This window comes from Elephas maximus, chromosome 20, assembly GCF_024166365.1.
Source record: "Elephas maximus indicus isolate mEleMax1 chromosome 20, mEleMax1 primary haplotype, whole genome shotgun sequence".
Lineage (NCBI taxonomy): Eukaryota > Metazoa > Chordata > Mammalia > Proboscidea > Elephantidae > Elephas > Elephas maximus.
In genome coordinates, this window is record NC_064838.1 from 34769858 (window position 1) to 34782473 (window position 12616).

Genomic DNA, 12616 nt, shown 5'->3' on the forward strand with positions numbered 1-12616 from the left:
GACAAGAAGGCCAAAGGCATAAGCGAGAACTATATGGATACCTGGAAAAGCTTGAGTTTCGATTTGCAACTTCCGTAGTCCAATACCATGATAGTTCTAGCGGGAAAACTTGCCAAGGATCTAAGTGTTCCTAGGATCCTCCTCCCCCCGCTCTGGAGCGGAGATAGTATCGTCCGGAAGTCCGGGCGGAGACTGCGGCTGCGCTTCTCGAGAAAGGGCAGGCGTCGCTGGGCCGGCCACTTCCGCACTTCCGCTTTCCGGCGCAGCCAGAGCCCGCGATGGTGAGAGAGCCGGGACCCGGGCCAGGGACCCCCGCCGTTCTGCTTCAGAGCTCTGGGTCTAGGGGAGACGCAGCTTTGCAGCAGAGGAGGCGCGGGGCCGAGGGATACCGGGGAGTGTGGGGGCGCGATGGGGCTGGGAGAAAGAGGGTGGGGCGGGGGCTGCTGTGAGGAGGAGGTGAGCGGTTGAGGGGGACGCCCTGGTAGGAAGCAGGCCTGTCGCTTCATGGTCCGGCTCCCGGAGCAGGTCGGGAATACTCGAGGCAGGGAGGAAGCCGGAAGTGGGACCTCCTAGGCCTGTGGAAGGCAGACACGTAGTAGGCCTCATAGCCCGTAGTAGGGCCGCTGAGGCATGTAGAAGGGCCAGCTCCCCACCCATAGTAGAACTGCAGTAAGTACACATAACTTTTCGTCTCCTAGCCAGTTGACCCCACCATTTCCCAAAGGAGGCGTTCACACTTCCTTATCCACTCTTCTTGGTACCCCAGCGCTGCTGCTACCCCACTGAAGGATCCGTTTGTGTTGCTTCCTCTCAGGCCCGGCCCTGGTCAGAACTGAACAGTGTCAGCCTTACTTTAGGATATGATACTGCTGATCCCTCCCTCCTTGGAGATCTTCCGTTTGATAAACGTGGTCGTTTCTGGGAGTTGTGACTTTGGCTCACTACCTTCCTCTCTTTACACTTCCTGGTGACACCTGTGTAGTCTCATGGCTTCAGTGACCTTGTGTATTTGGTGAGTCTTGAATCTGCCTCCCTTGCTCTGGCCTCTCTATCAAGGTTCTTTTGGAAATCTTGAACATACCTGGAAATCAGATCTCCAGATCAAAACTCATCTACCCTCCTAAACTTGCTTGATCTTCACCTGTGTTCTCTTTCCTAATTTTGTGTCCTCTCGGACCTCAGCTAGAACCTGCGAGGTTTTGTGTGTTTTTTTAACTCTTGTAATTGGCTCTTTTAAAGCAAGTTTATCGAGGTATTAGAAAAAAACTATGCCTATTTTATTAACGAAAGGGCAGGGGCGGGCCACCTAAAATTCACCGTTTTTAGGTTTAGATAGATAAGTAGCTGCTGTCGAATGGACTCCAACTCAAGGCAACCTAATGCAGAACAGAATGAAATGTTGCCTGGTCCTGCGTCGTCTTCACAATCATCTGCATGTTCAAGTCCATCATTGCAGTTCTTGTGCCAGTCCATCTCACTGAGGGTCTTGCTGGCCCTCTATTTCACGAAACGTGATGTTCTCTTTCAGCTGTTGATCATCCTGATGACATGTTGGACAGTGTTCTTTTGTGATTCATAAGGTTTTCATTGGCTAGTTTTTGGAAGTAAATCGCCAGGCCTTTCTTCCTGGTCTTCTTTAGTCTGGAAGTCCACTGAAACCTGTCTATCATGGGTGCCCCTTCTGGTATTTCAAATACCGATGCAGTAGTACAGCAAATTGACAGGTGGTGGCTTTTACCATGTGTGAATTTAGACAAACACAGGCATGTAACCACTACCACAGTCAACATTTAGAACATTTCTGTCATTCAAAAAAGTTTCCTTAAGCCCCTTTATAATGTCTTTTCCTTCCCCCCCACCTTAGGCAACTGCTGATTTTTTTTTTTTTGTATAGGTTTATTTCTTACGGAATGTCGTATAAATGGAGTTCTTTATTTTGTAGTCTTTTTAGTCTGGCTTCTTTCACTTCCCATAATACATTTGGAAGTCATTCATGTATAGTGTTCCATCATATGGGAGCACAGTTTTGGGCAGTTGTTTGATCCTCTTATGCTCTACATCTGTTAGTCTAATCTCTGTGATACCCTCTTTCTCCACTGCCCCAGGCCAGGCTCTCAACAGCACTTCTTAAATACCCCTTTCTGCGTTATGTCTCACTTCCCCCTCTAATCCATTCTCTGCAGAGCCACCATGCAGCTGCAGTCATGTAACTTCCTCCTCAGAAAGCCCCAACAGTCCTTACTGCCCCAAAAAAGCTGAACTCAGTAACTTGGCATTTGAAAATCTCCACGATCTTGCCACCTCTTTTACAGAATCAAATTCCCATATACAGCAACATTGTAGTCATTACCACTTCTGGAACTCTTAATACCCCTTTGTGTCATTCTAACTTTGCTGACGGTATTTCTGTCATTCATTCATTCTATAGAGAATGAGTAAGGCTCTTTGTGTTAGATACTGCTGACGTTATCGCTGTCATTCATTCACCCTACAGAGAATGAGTAAGGCTCTTTGTGTTAGGTAGTGAGCTAGATGCAGGATATATTGCTGTGAATAAACCAGACACGGTCTCTTCCCTCATGAGGCTTAGAGTTTGTGAAGGAAAAACTACAAAAGACAAGAAGAATGTGCCATCATGAATTGTAATAAATACTATAAAGGAGGAAAACCTGAGACATGAGATTGAATACAGTGGAGAGGCCTTTCTTGAATAAGCGGAGGTGGAAAGGTAGTTAGGCAAAGAGAAGAGAAATGTCTTATCAATAGATGGATCGGCATGTGGGAAGCCCTGGGGTGAGGAAAAACTTGGTTAATGTAAGGAACTGAAGATAGGCCAATGTACCTGGAAGGTCTACTGGGAACGTTCTTGTTCTATTTTTTGCTTTTAAATCCTGCTAATCCTATCTCTATCTTCAAATCAAACTCAGTTTCTTCTGCAGGTGGATTACTTATAAATCTAGTTATTTCACATTTCTTTGTATCATAGTCATTTACTTCGGTGTCTCCCCGACCAGGTTGAGAGAAATTTGAAGGTAGAGCTGGTCTCGATCATCTTGAATCCCCAGCACCTATTTCAGTGTGTAAGGAGCCCTGGCAGTGCGATGGTTAAGAGTTCAGCTGCTAACTGAACGGTTTGAACCCACCAGCCGCTCTGTGGGAGAGAAAAAACGTGGCAGTCTGCTTCCATAAAGACTGCAGCCGAGGAAACCCTGTGGAGCCCTTCTCTGCCACGGGGGGTTGCTATGAGTCGGAGTCGACCTGATGGCAGACCACAACAGCTTAGTGCCTGGCACAGAGTAGTAGAGCTATACATTGTTGGCTCAGGGGACAGATTGAGGACACAGTCGCTCACCTTTATGTCTGGAACAGAGTTTCTCAACTTGGCACTATTAACATTTGAGGCTGGCTGAGCCTTTGTTGTGGGGGCTGTCCTGTGCATCATAGGCTGTTTAGTGCATCCCTGGTCTGTAGCCACCCGACGCCAGTAGCACCCCGCCTCCCAGTTGTGGCAATCAAATATACGGCAGTGTTGCCACATGTCCTCTGGGGGCAAAACCCTGCCACCAGCACTCTAGACTCAGTGCTTTGAGGGCCAGGCCCGTTCTGTTCACTGTGGTGTCTGAGAGCCAGGGACCCATATGCAAGCACCCTTGGTACTGTCTGGCTCCAGTGTTAGCTAGAGAGGAGACTACCAGTGGCTTTGGGTGGGGGGAGTTTATGGATTCTGACCCTCCCTGTTCCGTGGGTTTTTTCCTACAGACTGCCACTCTCCGCCCCTACCTGAGTGCCGTGCGGGCCACGCTGCAGGCTGCCCTCTGCCTGGAGAACTTTTCTTCCCAGGTCGTGGAACGACACAACAAACCGGAAGTGGAAGTCAGGTAGGGAGGGAAAAGGCCGGGGTGGCTGTTGTCTAGAGGATACCATGAACTTGGGTCCTGGAGTTGTCAGGACAGTGCAGTTCACATATTTTGTCTTGCCACCAGCTGAACAATGGTTCTTGATCTGGAGTTCAGAAAATAGGGTCACTGGGTTGGCAGGACAAAACCCAGGGGAGAAGCTACCTTGGAACCAAGATTGATTGACATAGGTGTGGCTTTGCAGAGTGGGTTGCTTGTGTAGCATCTCCTGTGTCGTTATTGAACCCACTAGTAATTTAAAGAGAGGATAGAGAAATTCAGTATCTGAGGTGCTAATGCCATACTTTTCTAACTTCAGGACCAAGGTGTTTTTTTTCCCTAGAGCCTTATTTCTTATCTCTCACCTTCTACTTTAAATAGTTCATGTTTCAGGTTTTTTTTTTTTTAATCTAGTTTATGTTTTGTAAAAAATTATTCTTTTTCCCTTTTAAAATTTAATCAGAGATTTATATAACTGACTAGATATGCTTAACTTTAAAGAAATGAATAACTGACGTGGTAGTTAGGATGTGTCGTGTTCTGCTGCTTAACATGTATGATTTCCACTAGGCATTTTGAAATGCTGAGGAAAGCTCACAGACACCACCACCACAGTTAACTACCATTACAAATATTTAGGATTCAGAGAACTGATGTGAGGCCTCAGATGAGAGGGATCTCAGTGGTAAACAGTAAACCATTCTGGATCAATAGTTAAAGAAGCAGTTCCATATTCATTTGTCCTTATCTCTAAAAGTAGGCTTTTTCTTCTCACTCCCTAAATGGCAGATGAGTTTGCGTGTAGTTATTAAAATAAGAGCTATCATCTGTGAAACTCCTGCCATGTGCCAGACACACTAGTAGACACTTGATTCTCTTGTATCTCCATCAGTCCTCACCAGTGAAATAGGAATCAGAGTCATCTTACAGATGAGAAAATTGAGATTCCGGCAGGGTAACTCACCCAAGGAAAGTAACAGAGGGGCTGAGTCTCAAAACTTTTTCACCCTGACTCCAGAGCCTGTGCTCTTTCTACTGGAGAATACACTCCTTGGCCCCAATCTGAGAACACCCCTGGTTTTGAGTTTCCTACTCCTTGGAGTCAGTGATCTCAGATCATGATTTCTGCTGTGAGGTTTCCGTGACTGTAGACAGAGGCCTCTGTGGCATTGTTTTTCAGGAGTAGCAAAGAGCTCCTGTTGCAACCTGTGACCATCAGCAGGAATGAGAAGGAAAAGGTTCTGATTGAGGGCTCCATCAACTCTGTCCGGGTCAGCATCGCTGTGAAACAGGTGAGCTCACCACAGGGCCCCTACCTCCCCAGGAGGTCTGAAGTTGGGAGCTTTCTCCAAAGCTGGGGACCCCATCCAAGAGGTTAGCATCCCGGATTAAGGATGCAGGAAATCTAGGTTCTATTTCCTGGAATATGCCCAGGATATGATTTGCCAAACTGAGCAGATCAGTAGAACAGAAAGCAAGGAGAGAGAGAATATGTCCACCTTTGAGGCCTTGCTGTAGTAGAGAATGTAGGAAATACAGCGGCTTAGTCCACGGGACCAGTTAGGTGTCAGATCAGAGATTTGTTCCTAAGGAATGAGAAGTAAGTCCAGTTCAGAAAAATAAGCAGCAACAGTACCAATTTGATAGCTGGATACAGACTGAGATTTACAGTAAAAAAAAAAAAAAATAGACAAAGTGTCATTTCTTACATGTTTCCTCAGGCGACATTTCATAAATGTCTGTCAGTCCCTGCAACCCCCATAATTTCTGCCAAACTTATAGCCATCTGGGTGGTTATTTATTTAATAAAAAAAAAAGATTTCTTTAAATGGGCTTATTTTCTTTTACTTAAATTTGTTAGAAAAAGAAACTTTATGCCATTAACCATAAATAGAAAAACAGAATCACATGCCACAAATAGAGGACAACTCTAAAAATAAACACAATGAAAACAAAACAGTGGTATTAAATTCAGACTAGAGACTACTGCCTATAGAAAGCTCTGATTCTTGGGGCCTGCTGCCTTTGTTAAAAGAGGAGATTAATAAGAACTGGGAAGTGTTAAGGGAGCCCTGGTGGTGCAGTGGTTAGGAGCTCAGCTGCCAAGCAAAAGGCCAGCAGTTCGAATCTACCAGCTGCTCCTTGGAAACTCTATAGGGCAGTTCTACTCTGTCCTGTAGGGTCACTGTCAGTTGGAATCAACTTGACAGCACTGGGTTTGGTTTGGGTTTTTTTTTTATTAACTTTTATTAAGCTTCAAGTGAACATTTACAAATCCAATCAGTCTGTCACAAATAAGTTTACATACATCTTACTCCGTACTCCCACTTGCTCTCCCCCAATGAGTCAGCCCTTTCAGTCTCTCCTTTCGTGACAATTTTGCCAGCTTCCAACTCTCTCTATCCTCCCATCCCCCCTCCAGACAAGAGATGCCAGCACAATCTCAAGTGTCCACCTGATATAATTAGTTCACTCTTCATCAGCATCTCTCTCCCACCCACTGACCAGTCCCTTTCATGTCTGATGAGTTGTCTTCGGGGATGGTTCCTGTCCTGTGCCAACAGAAGGTCTGGAGACCATGGCCGCCGGGATTCCTCTAGTCACAGTCAGACCATTAAGTCTGGTCTTTTTATGAGAATTTGGGGTCTGCATCCCACTGATCTCCTGCTCCCTCAGGAGTTCTCTGTTGTGCTCCCTGTCAGGGCAGTCATCGATTGTGGTCGGGCACCAACTAGTTCTTCTGGTCTCAGGATGATGTAGGTCTCTGGTTCATGTGGCCCTTTCTGTCTCTTGGGCTCTTAGTTGTCGTGTGACCTTGGTGTTCTTCATTCTCCTTTGCTCCAGGTGGGTTGAGACCAATCGATGCATCTTAGATGGCCGCTTGTTAGCATTTAAGACCCCAGACGCCACATTTCAAAGTGGGATGCAGACTGTTTTCATAATAGAATTATTTTGCCAGTTGACTTAGAAGTCCCCTCAAACCATGGTCCCCAGACCCCCCCCCTTGTTCCGCTGACCTTTGCAGCATTCATTTTATCCCGGAAACTTCTTTGCTTTTGGTCCAGTCCAATTGAGCTGACCTTGCATGTATTGAGTGTTGTCCTTCCCTTCACCTAAAGCAGTTCTTATCTACTAATTAATCAATAAAAAACCCTCTCCCTCCCTCCCTCCCCCCCTCGTAACCACAAAAGTATGTGTTGGGTTTTTTTTTTTTAAGGGCATACCAGCACCCAGCTGCAAAGTCTTTTCCTTGGAATTATGGGAGGAGAATTCAGAAGGGAGAAATTTTGGGGATGGTTGATGTTGAGTGTTAACTAAAGTGGGGGCCACCTAAGAGTATGTCTGATACCCCAGGTGATACACATTGCATACTAGTGAATGTGAAAGTGAAGTGAGAAAGAGAGAGGCAGCTTCGCAGCTTCGAACGTAGGTGTGGACTCAGGAGCTGGTAAAAGACTCAGGTCTGCCAGAATTACCTCTCTGGAATGAGGGAAGACAAGATCATGATAATAGCCTACTGAGTTGGAGAAACCCTTGTGTAGACCCTCTTCAGTTGACATCCAGTTCCCCCACATTTCAGGCAGTGATGGCTCTCGATACCAAAGCCCTCTGCCTTCATCAAGCCTGGGGGAATTTGGAGTCTGAAGACCAGGCTATGGGTTTCTGTCGCCTTCAGATGGCACTTTAGAGAAATCTGTTTCTCCTTTGCCCTCCCAGGCTGATGAAATCGAGAAGATCTTATGCCACAAGTTCATGCGCTTCATGATGATGCGAGCAGAGAACTTCTTTATCCTTCGAAGGAAACCAGTGGAGGTGAGACCCAGTGGGACTGGAACTTTTGTCCTGGGTTCACCGCTGTCTCCCAGTGGCCTGTGACCTATATTTGTAATACCCAGGCATTCCATCAGACCAGCCTTGGTTTCTGAGTTCATTGTCACTGGTCTGAGATTGCGTATAGACCCAGAATTGCTGTTTCTCTGGCTGTAGGGCACCCATTGACTGAGTTGAGAGTTGGCTTTCATTTCAACTGGAATAGAGGAAAGTGAGTCAGAAGCTTAGGAGAAACTGGGTCCACCTCAACCACAGAAAAGGCAAAAAAGATGCATTGCTCATCTTTCCAGAGCCTACCATCCAGCGTAGAAAAAGCAAAATTAGGAATTCTGAGCTCTACCACCAACGAATCATAGTGTCTCAGAGCTGCAGATGATATTGGATCTTTTGTTGCGTGACTTTATATTTGAATCCTCTGCACAGACTCCCTACCAGTTCGACTTAATCCCCAATGACTGAGCAGTACCATGCAGAGCAGCACATGCCATCATCAGACACGTTGGCTAAGTTCTTCCTTAAAATGAGCCAAAACTTTCTCTGCCAGTCCTAGATCTAACCTCTAGGGGCCAACGGTGAATAAAGAAAGTTGCTGTGTCACATGCAACCTTCAGATAGTTCCAGACCTCAGTCCCATCCCTCCCCATATCATCTCTTCTCTAGACTTAACGTTTGCGGTTGTTTGATTCGAGTCTTCTATAATAAGATTTCAAGACCCTTTACAGTCCTCTAATTCATTCTGAATGCAACTGTTTGTGCCATAGTCTTCTAGAGACATCTATACACAAAAATTCAAAGCTGCGTTCTGTCACTCAGATCCAGCATAGGCACCCCACCAAAGCAGGGGCTGATGACTGAAATGGTGTGTAGCTTGGAAGAGGATCACCGCCACCTGGAAGTATGTGGATGAGGGAAAGTAGGGGACATGGCTGGCTAAGTGCTCCAAGAATGCTAATTCTCTCTTGTTTCTCCTCTTCCCTATCATCTTCCTTCTCTAGGGATATGACATCAGTTTTCTGATTACCAACTTCCACACAGAGCAGATGTACAAACACAAGTTGGTGGACTTTGTAATCCACTTCATGGAGGAGATTGACAAAGAGATCAGTGAGATGAAGCTGTCAGTCAATGCCCGAGCGCGCATTGTGGCTGAGGAGTTCCTCAAAAATGTGAGCGGGAGGCCTTTTCAGCTTCCTTCCAGAGGTGGGAGGACCCGTGGGGCATCCGCTCTGCTAGGAAAGTGGTGTGTTGATATTTCCGGAGGGCCCCAGGACTGTTGTGTGGCAGGTCAGCCAGATGCTTTGGGGCTAGAAGACCTGAAGTTCAGCTTTGGGAGCTGGAGGCAATTTTCCATCTCTGGGTGTCTGGGCGACACCTCTCTTAGTGTGGCTTATTTCACATCTCAAAATGTACACAAAGTCTTTACCTATATCTAGTTCAAACCCAAGTGAGGTAAGGTAATCCACATGCAAATTTTCTAGGAATATAGAACAGTTAATCATGATGTAATTGCACTTCTCAGGCAGACTTGAATATTTTCCTTCAGTGCCTGTTTCTTAGGCTTAAGGCCATGATTTCCTCAGCCTGCTTTCCATCACTTTCATGCCTTAAGTCCTCCAGATCCCCTTTAAATTGTTTGTGCCTTTCTAACTGAAAGGACTACAGTCCTCCAAAGAGGAGGAATTGTTTACACTGATGAAATAAAGACATAGTTGTTCTCGTTTTGATATTCAGGACATGCCTCCTTTTTTTTTTTTTTCTTCCAAACAATCTTTGGTTTGTTGACATGTCCCACTCAGAGCTGACTGTGATCCCTAGATGGTAGACTTAGTGTTTACTCCTACCAGAGCACACAGACCCAGCCCAGAAGGAGCTTAGAGTCCTAAAAATGGAAATTACACCCACTTCCCTGGGGGTTTAATTATACTGAGGGCAGCCAGCGTAGAAAGTAGCTGTACTGTGTGTACAGGATGGTGTGGTGGTTAAGATCACACAGACTCTGGCTCTACTACCGACACAGTTTCCTCAGCTGTAAAATGGGGATAGTATTTACCTTTCAGAGTAGTTTAACATTAAATGAGCTGCATATGTAAAGCATAGCACTTGGCACATAGTAAGTTTTCCATCTTTTGTAGCACCAAAATTTTATTTTGAGGAAAAATAGTTCTCGTGCTAATTTAGTATGCTCATTCATTGAGCAGCCATTTAGTTATTATAATTGTATTTCTATAGAGTTAATACAGCTAAAAAAGCACATTCACAGGTCTCCTTTAATACTGAGAGTAAGCTGAGGCTCTGGGAATTTAAGCCACCTGCCCAAGGTCCCCCAGCCAATAAATGAGGAACCAGGGCTTGAAGCTAGGTTTTCTGACTCGAAGAACTAAGATGGCACCACAGCACCTGACAGGGTTCACAAACTCAGGTGCACGCGGGGGTTGGGCAGGTAACGTACATGAGTGAAGCGGGGTAGGTGGGCACTGGTGAGCACATGCCTCGTCTAAAGAGGATCACTGCCACCCAGTTGTAGCCCATCATAGCTTCATTGTCCCACTTTTCAAAAGAATCTCCAAATCTGGATTCGTATGTGGCATGTTTTGAAAGTTGGCAACTGCGTGATTAATATTGTTGTAACCACTCTGTGTGCCCAACAGTACTCCTCTGTGGGCTGAGTTCAGCCCATGAGCCATCAGTTTACAATCTCTGATTTACAAAATGTTCAGTACTGTTCTAGGCATCATGGCAGATACCTGAGGGTAGAAAAGTTTCAAGGCCCTGTTCTAGTTGGGGATCAACCAGAGCTTAACACAAAGAACCAGATCATGGGCTCCTGTCACCAAGCCCCTTGTATGAGCCCTCCATCTCCAAACAGGGTAACACTAAGCAAAGCAGTGGATCAGGGCTTTATAGCAGCCTCCGTGCCAAGGCCAAGGGGAGCTGTGAAGAAGCCCACATTGCCCTTAAGTGTTCTTCCTGGTCTAGTGCTCCGTCTAGGGCCAGCGCCCCATAGATCCCTGCTGAACACTGCTCAATTAGAGTATGTCTGCCAGGTGTCATGGGACCCAGCTTCGCCCCTCAGAGATCTGAGCACAGTGGCTGCTCTGACATCAGCCCACCTTTGCAGAGCAGGCCTGCCAGGATATAATAATAACTACCACTCACTGCCTCTTGTTTCTCTTGACAGTTTTAAACCATCTGGCTGGATCTCGTGGCCTTCCCTCTCCGCCTCCCCCGCGTCTCTGCGAAGGCGTCCTGGAGTTGCTTCCCGGAACCGTGGCAGCAGCAGCAACAGCAGCGGGAGTGGGGTGCTGGGTCGGGGTGGGCACTGGATGAGGGAGGGGGGTGGTGTGCTTGCTAGCTGGGCAAGAAAGCAGCAGTGGACCTGCCCCAAGGCCACACGTGCCTGGTCAGGCTGGCTTCTGATGCTCAGTCCCCTGGGCTGGGACAGGTTTTTTTTTTTAATGTCTTGAAACTTATACTCTGTGCTTGTAGGAGACTGTAACCTTTTGTTGTGTTTTTTTTTTTTTTTTTAAACAAACAACCTCCACCTCCAGTGACTGTGACTGGTCCCAGTGATTGTACCTTATTGGTCGCTGTGGGTCTAGGCGGGCCTGGAGCCAGAAGGCGGCTACTGTTCCTCCCGGGTGCAGCCCCAGGTGGGGAGGGAGGGTTCAGACTCTAGTTTTTCTCCCCTGCACTCTTATTTCCAAGCCTTGTTGGGCCAAGTAGAAGCTGTGGGGACCCTCTGCTGGCTTCCTGAGCTCTGCCTGAAGGTGGCCACCCAGCACTCTGGGGAAAAGAACTGAATCAGTGGCTACCAGCTATGCCTAGGAGCTGGGGCCTGAAAGCCAGGCAACCTCTGGCCACTGGGGCCATTTCACGCCCTCCCAGTGGAGAGGGGCCACTGTCTCGCCTTGTCTGTCAGTGTAGTGCCTGAGTTGGGCGTGGAGAGGTGAGTCCTCCAGAGCTCCGGGCCGGGCCCTCTTCCCCCTGCTCCAGCTCCTCTGCTCCTGCGCTAGCTGTACCTTTTCTTATCTGATGGATCGTTCCTCCCCTAATTAAAGTCTCTTCTTGCCCCTTTGGGGCTGCATGAGGTCTGTGCCCTGTGTGTATATGTGAACGGAGGGGAGGTGAAGCTTTTTCTTCCTTAAGGCCATGTGGCTGGTACTTGGGTCCCAAGGCAGATCCTGACATTATCCCTGCCAAGGGCTCCAACTCAGATATCCCTTCATCGCAGCCTAGGCACCATCCACTTTTGAGACTGCACTCTCTGCTGATACAGAGCTTTAGCGTTTCTCACGTAATGATCTCAAGTGGGCCCAAAGGTAACTTCAGGAAGTGTTCCCACTGTTGCCTTGTGGGAACAACTGCACTTTGTGAGATGCATCAGCTTGCCCCAAATCTCTCAGCCAGTGAACAAGAGGTAGACTTCAAATCCAGTCGAATACATACAGTAGCCATTATTAGCACGTGTGGTTATTTAAACTAATTTAAATAAAGTTCAAAATTCAGTTTCTCAGTCCCACTAGCCACAGTAATCACAACTGACTAGTGGCTGCATATCAGCACCCTTATAGAACATTTCCGTCATCACAGAAAGTTCTGTTGGACAGGGCTAGACCTGTTGGGTGAGGCCTTGAAGTTAGGGAAGAAAAAAAAAGCCTTTGTGTTCTGACTCTTGTTGCAGAAGTTGAGCAAGTTCTTGCTATTTTGTGCCTCAGTTTCTTCATCTGTAAAGAGAAAGAGTATAAACAATCTGGCACAGTACCTGCCACACAGGCATGTTATAAACAAGTTCTTCCCACCAGCTCGGTATCTGAACTCTGATAACTTACAGCGTGCTAGGCACAGAGGATGCTATCCCTGCCTTGAAGACACTTGGGGTAAAAGAGCTA

The 12616-nt window shown here is 46.8% G+C and overlaps 1 protein-coding gene across 1 annotated transcript; it reads left to right on the plus strand.

Moving 5' to 3' along the window:
• Window positions 1-174: 174 nt before the first annotated feature.
• On the plus strand, window positions 175-11814 carry ARPC4 (actin related protein 2/3 complex subunit 4). Its single transcript, XM_049862293.1, has 6 exons — window positions 175-281; window positions 3760-3878; window positions 5077-5188; window positions 7614-7709; window positions 8723-8893; window positions 10906-11814. Exons 1-6 carry the CDS (start codon window positions 279-281, stop codon window positions 10909-10911), a joined length of 507 nt encoding a protein of 168 aa, XP_049718250.1. The 5' UTR covers window positions 175-278; the 3' UTR covers window positions 10912-11814.
• Window positions 11815-12616: the final 802 nt, after the last annotated feature.

Coding starts and splice junctions, on each gene's coding strand:
- ARPC4 (XM_049862293.1), top strand. Junction 5,189..7,613: donor TCAGCATCGCTGTGAAACAG/GTGAGCTCACCA, acceptor TTGCCCTCCCAG/GCTGATGAAATCGAGAAGAT. Junction 7,710..8,722: donor TTCGAAGGAAACCAGTGGAG/GTGAGACCCAGT, acceptor TTCCTTCTCTAG/GGATATGACATCAGTTTTCT.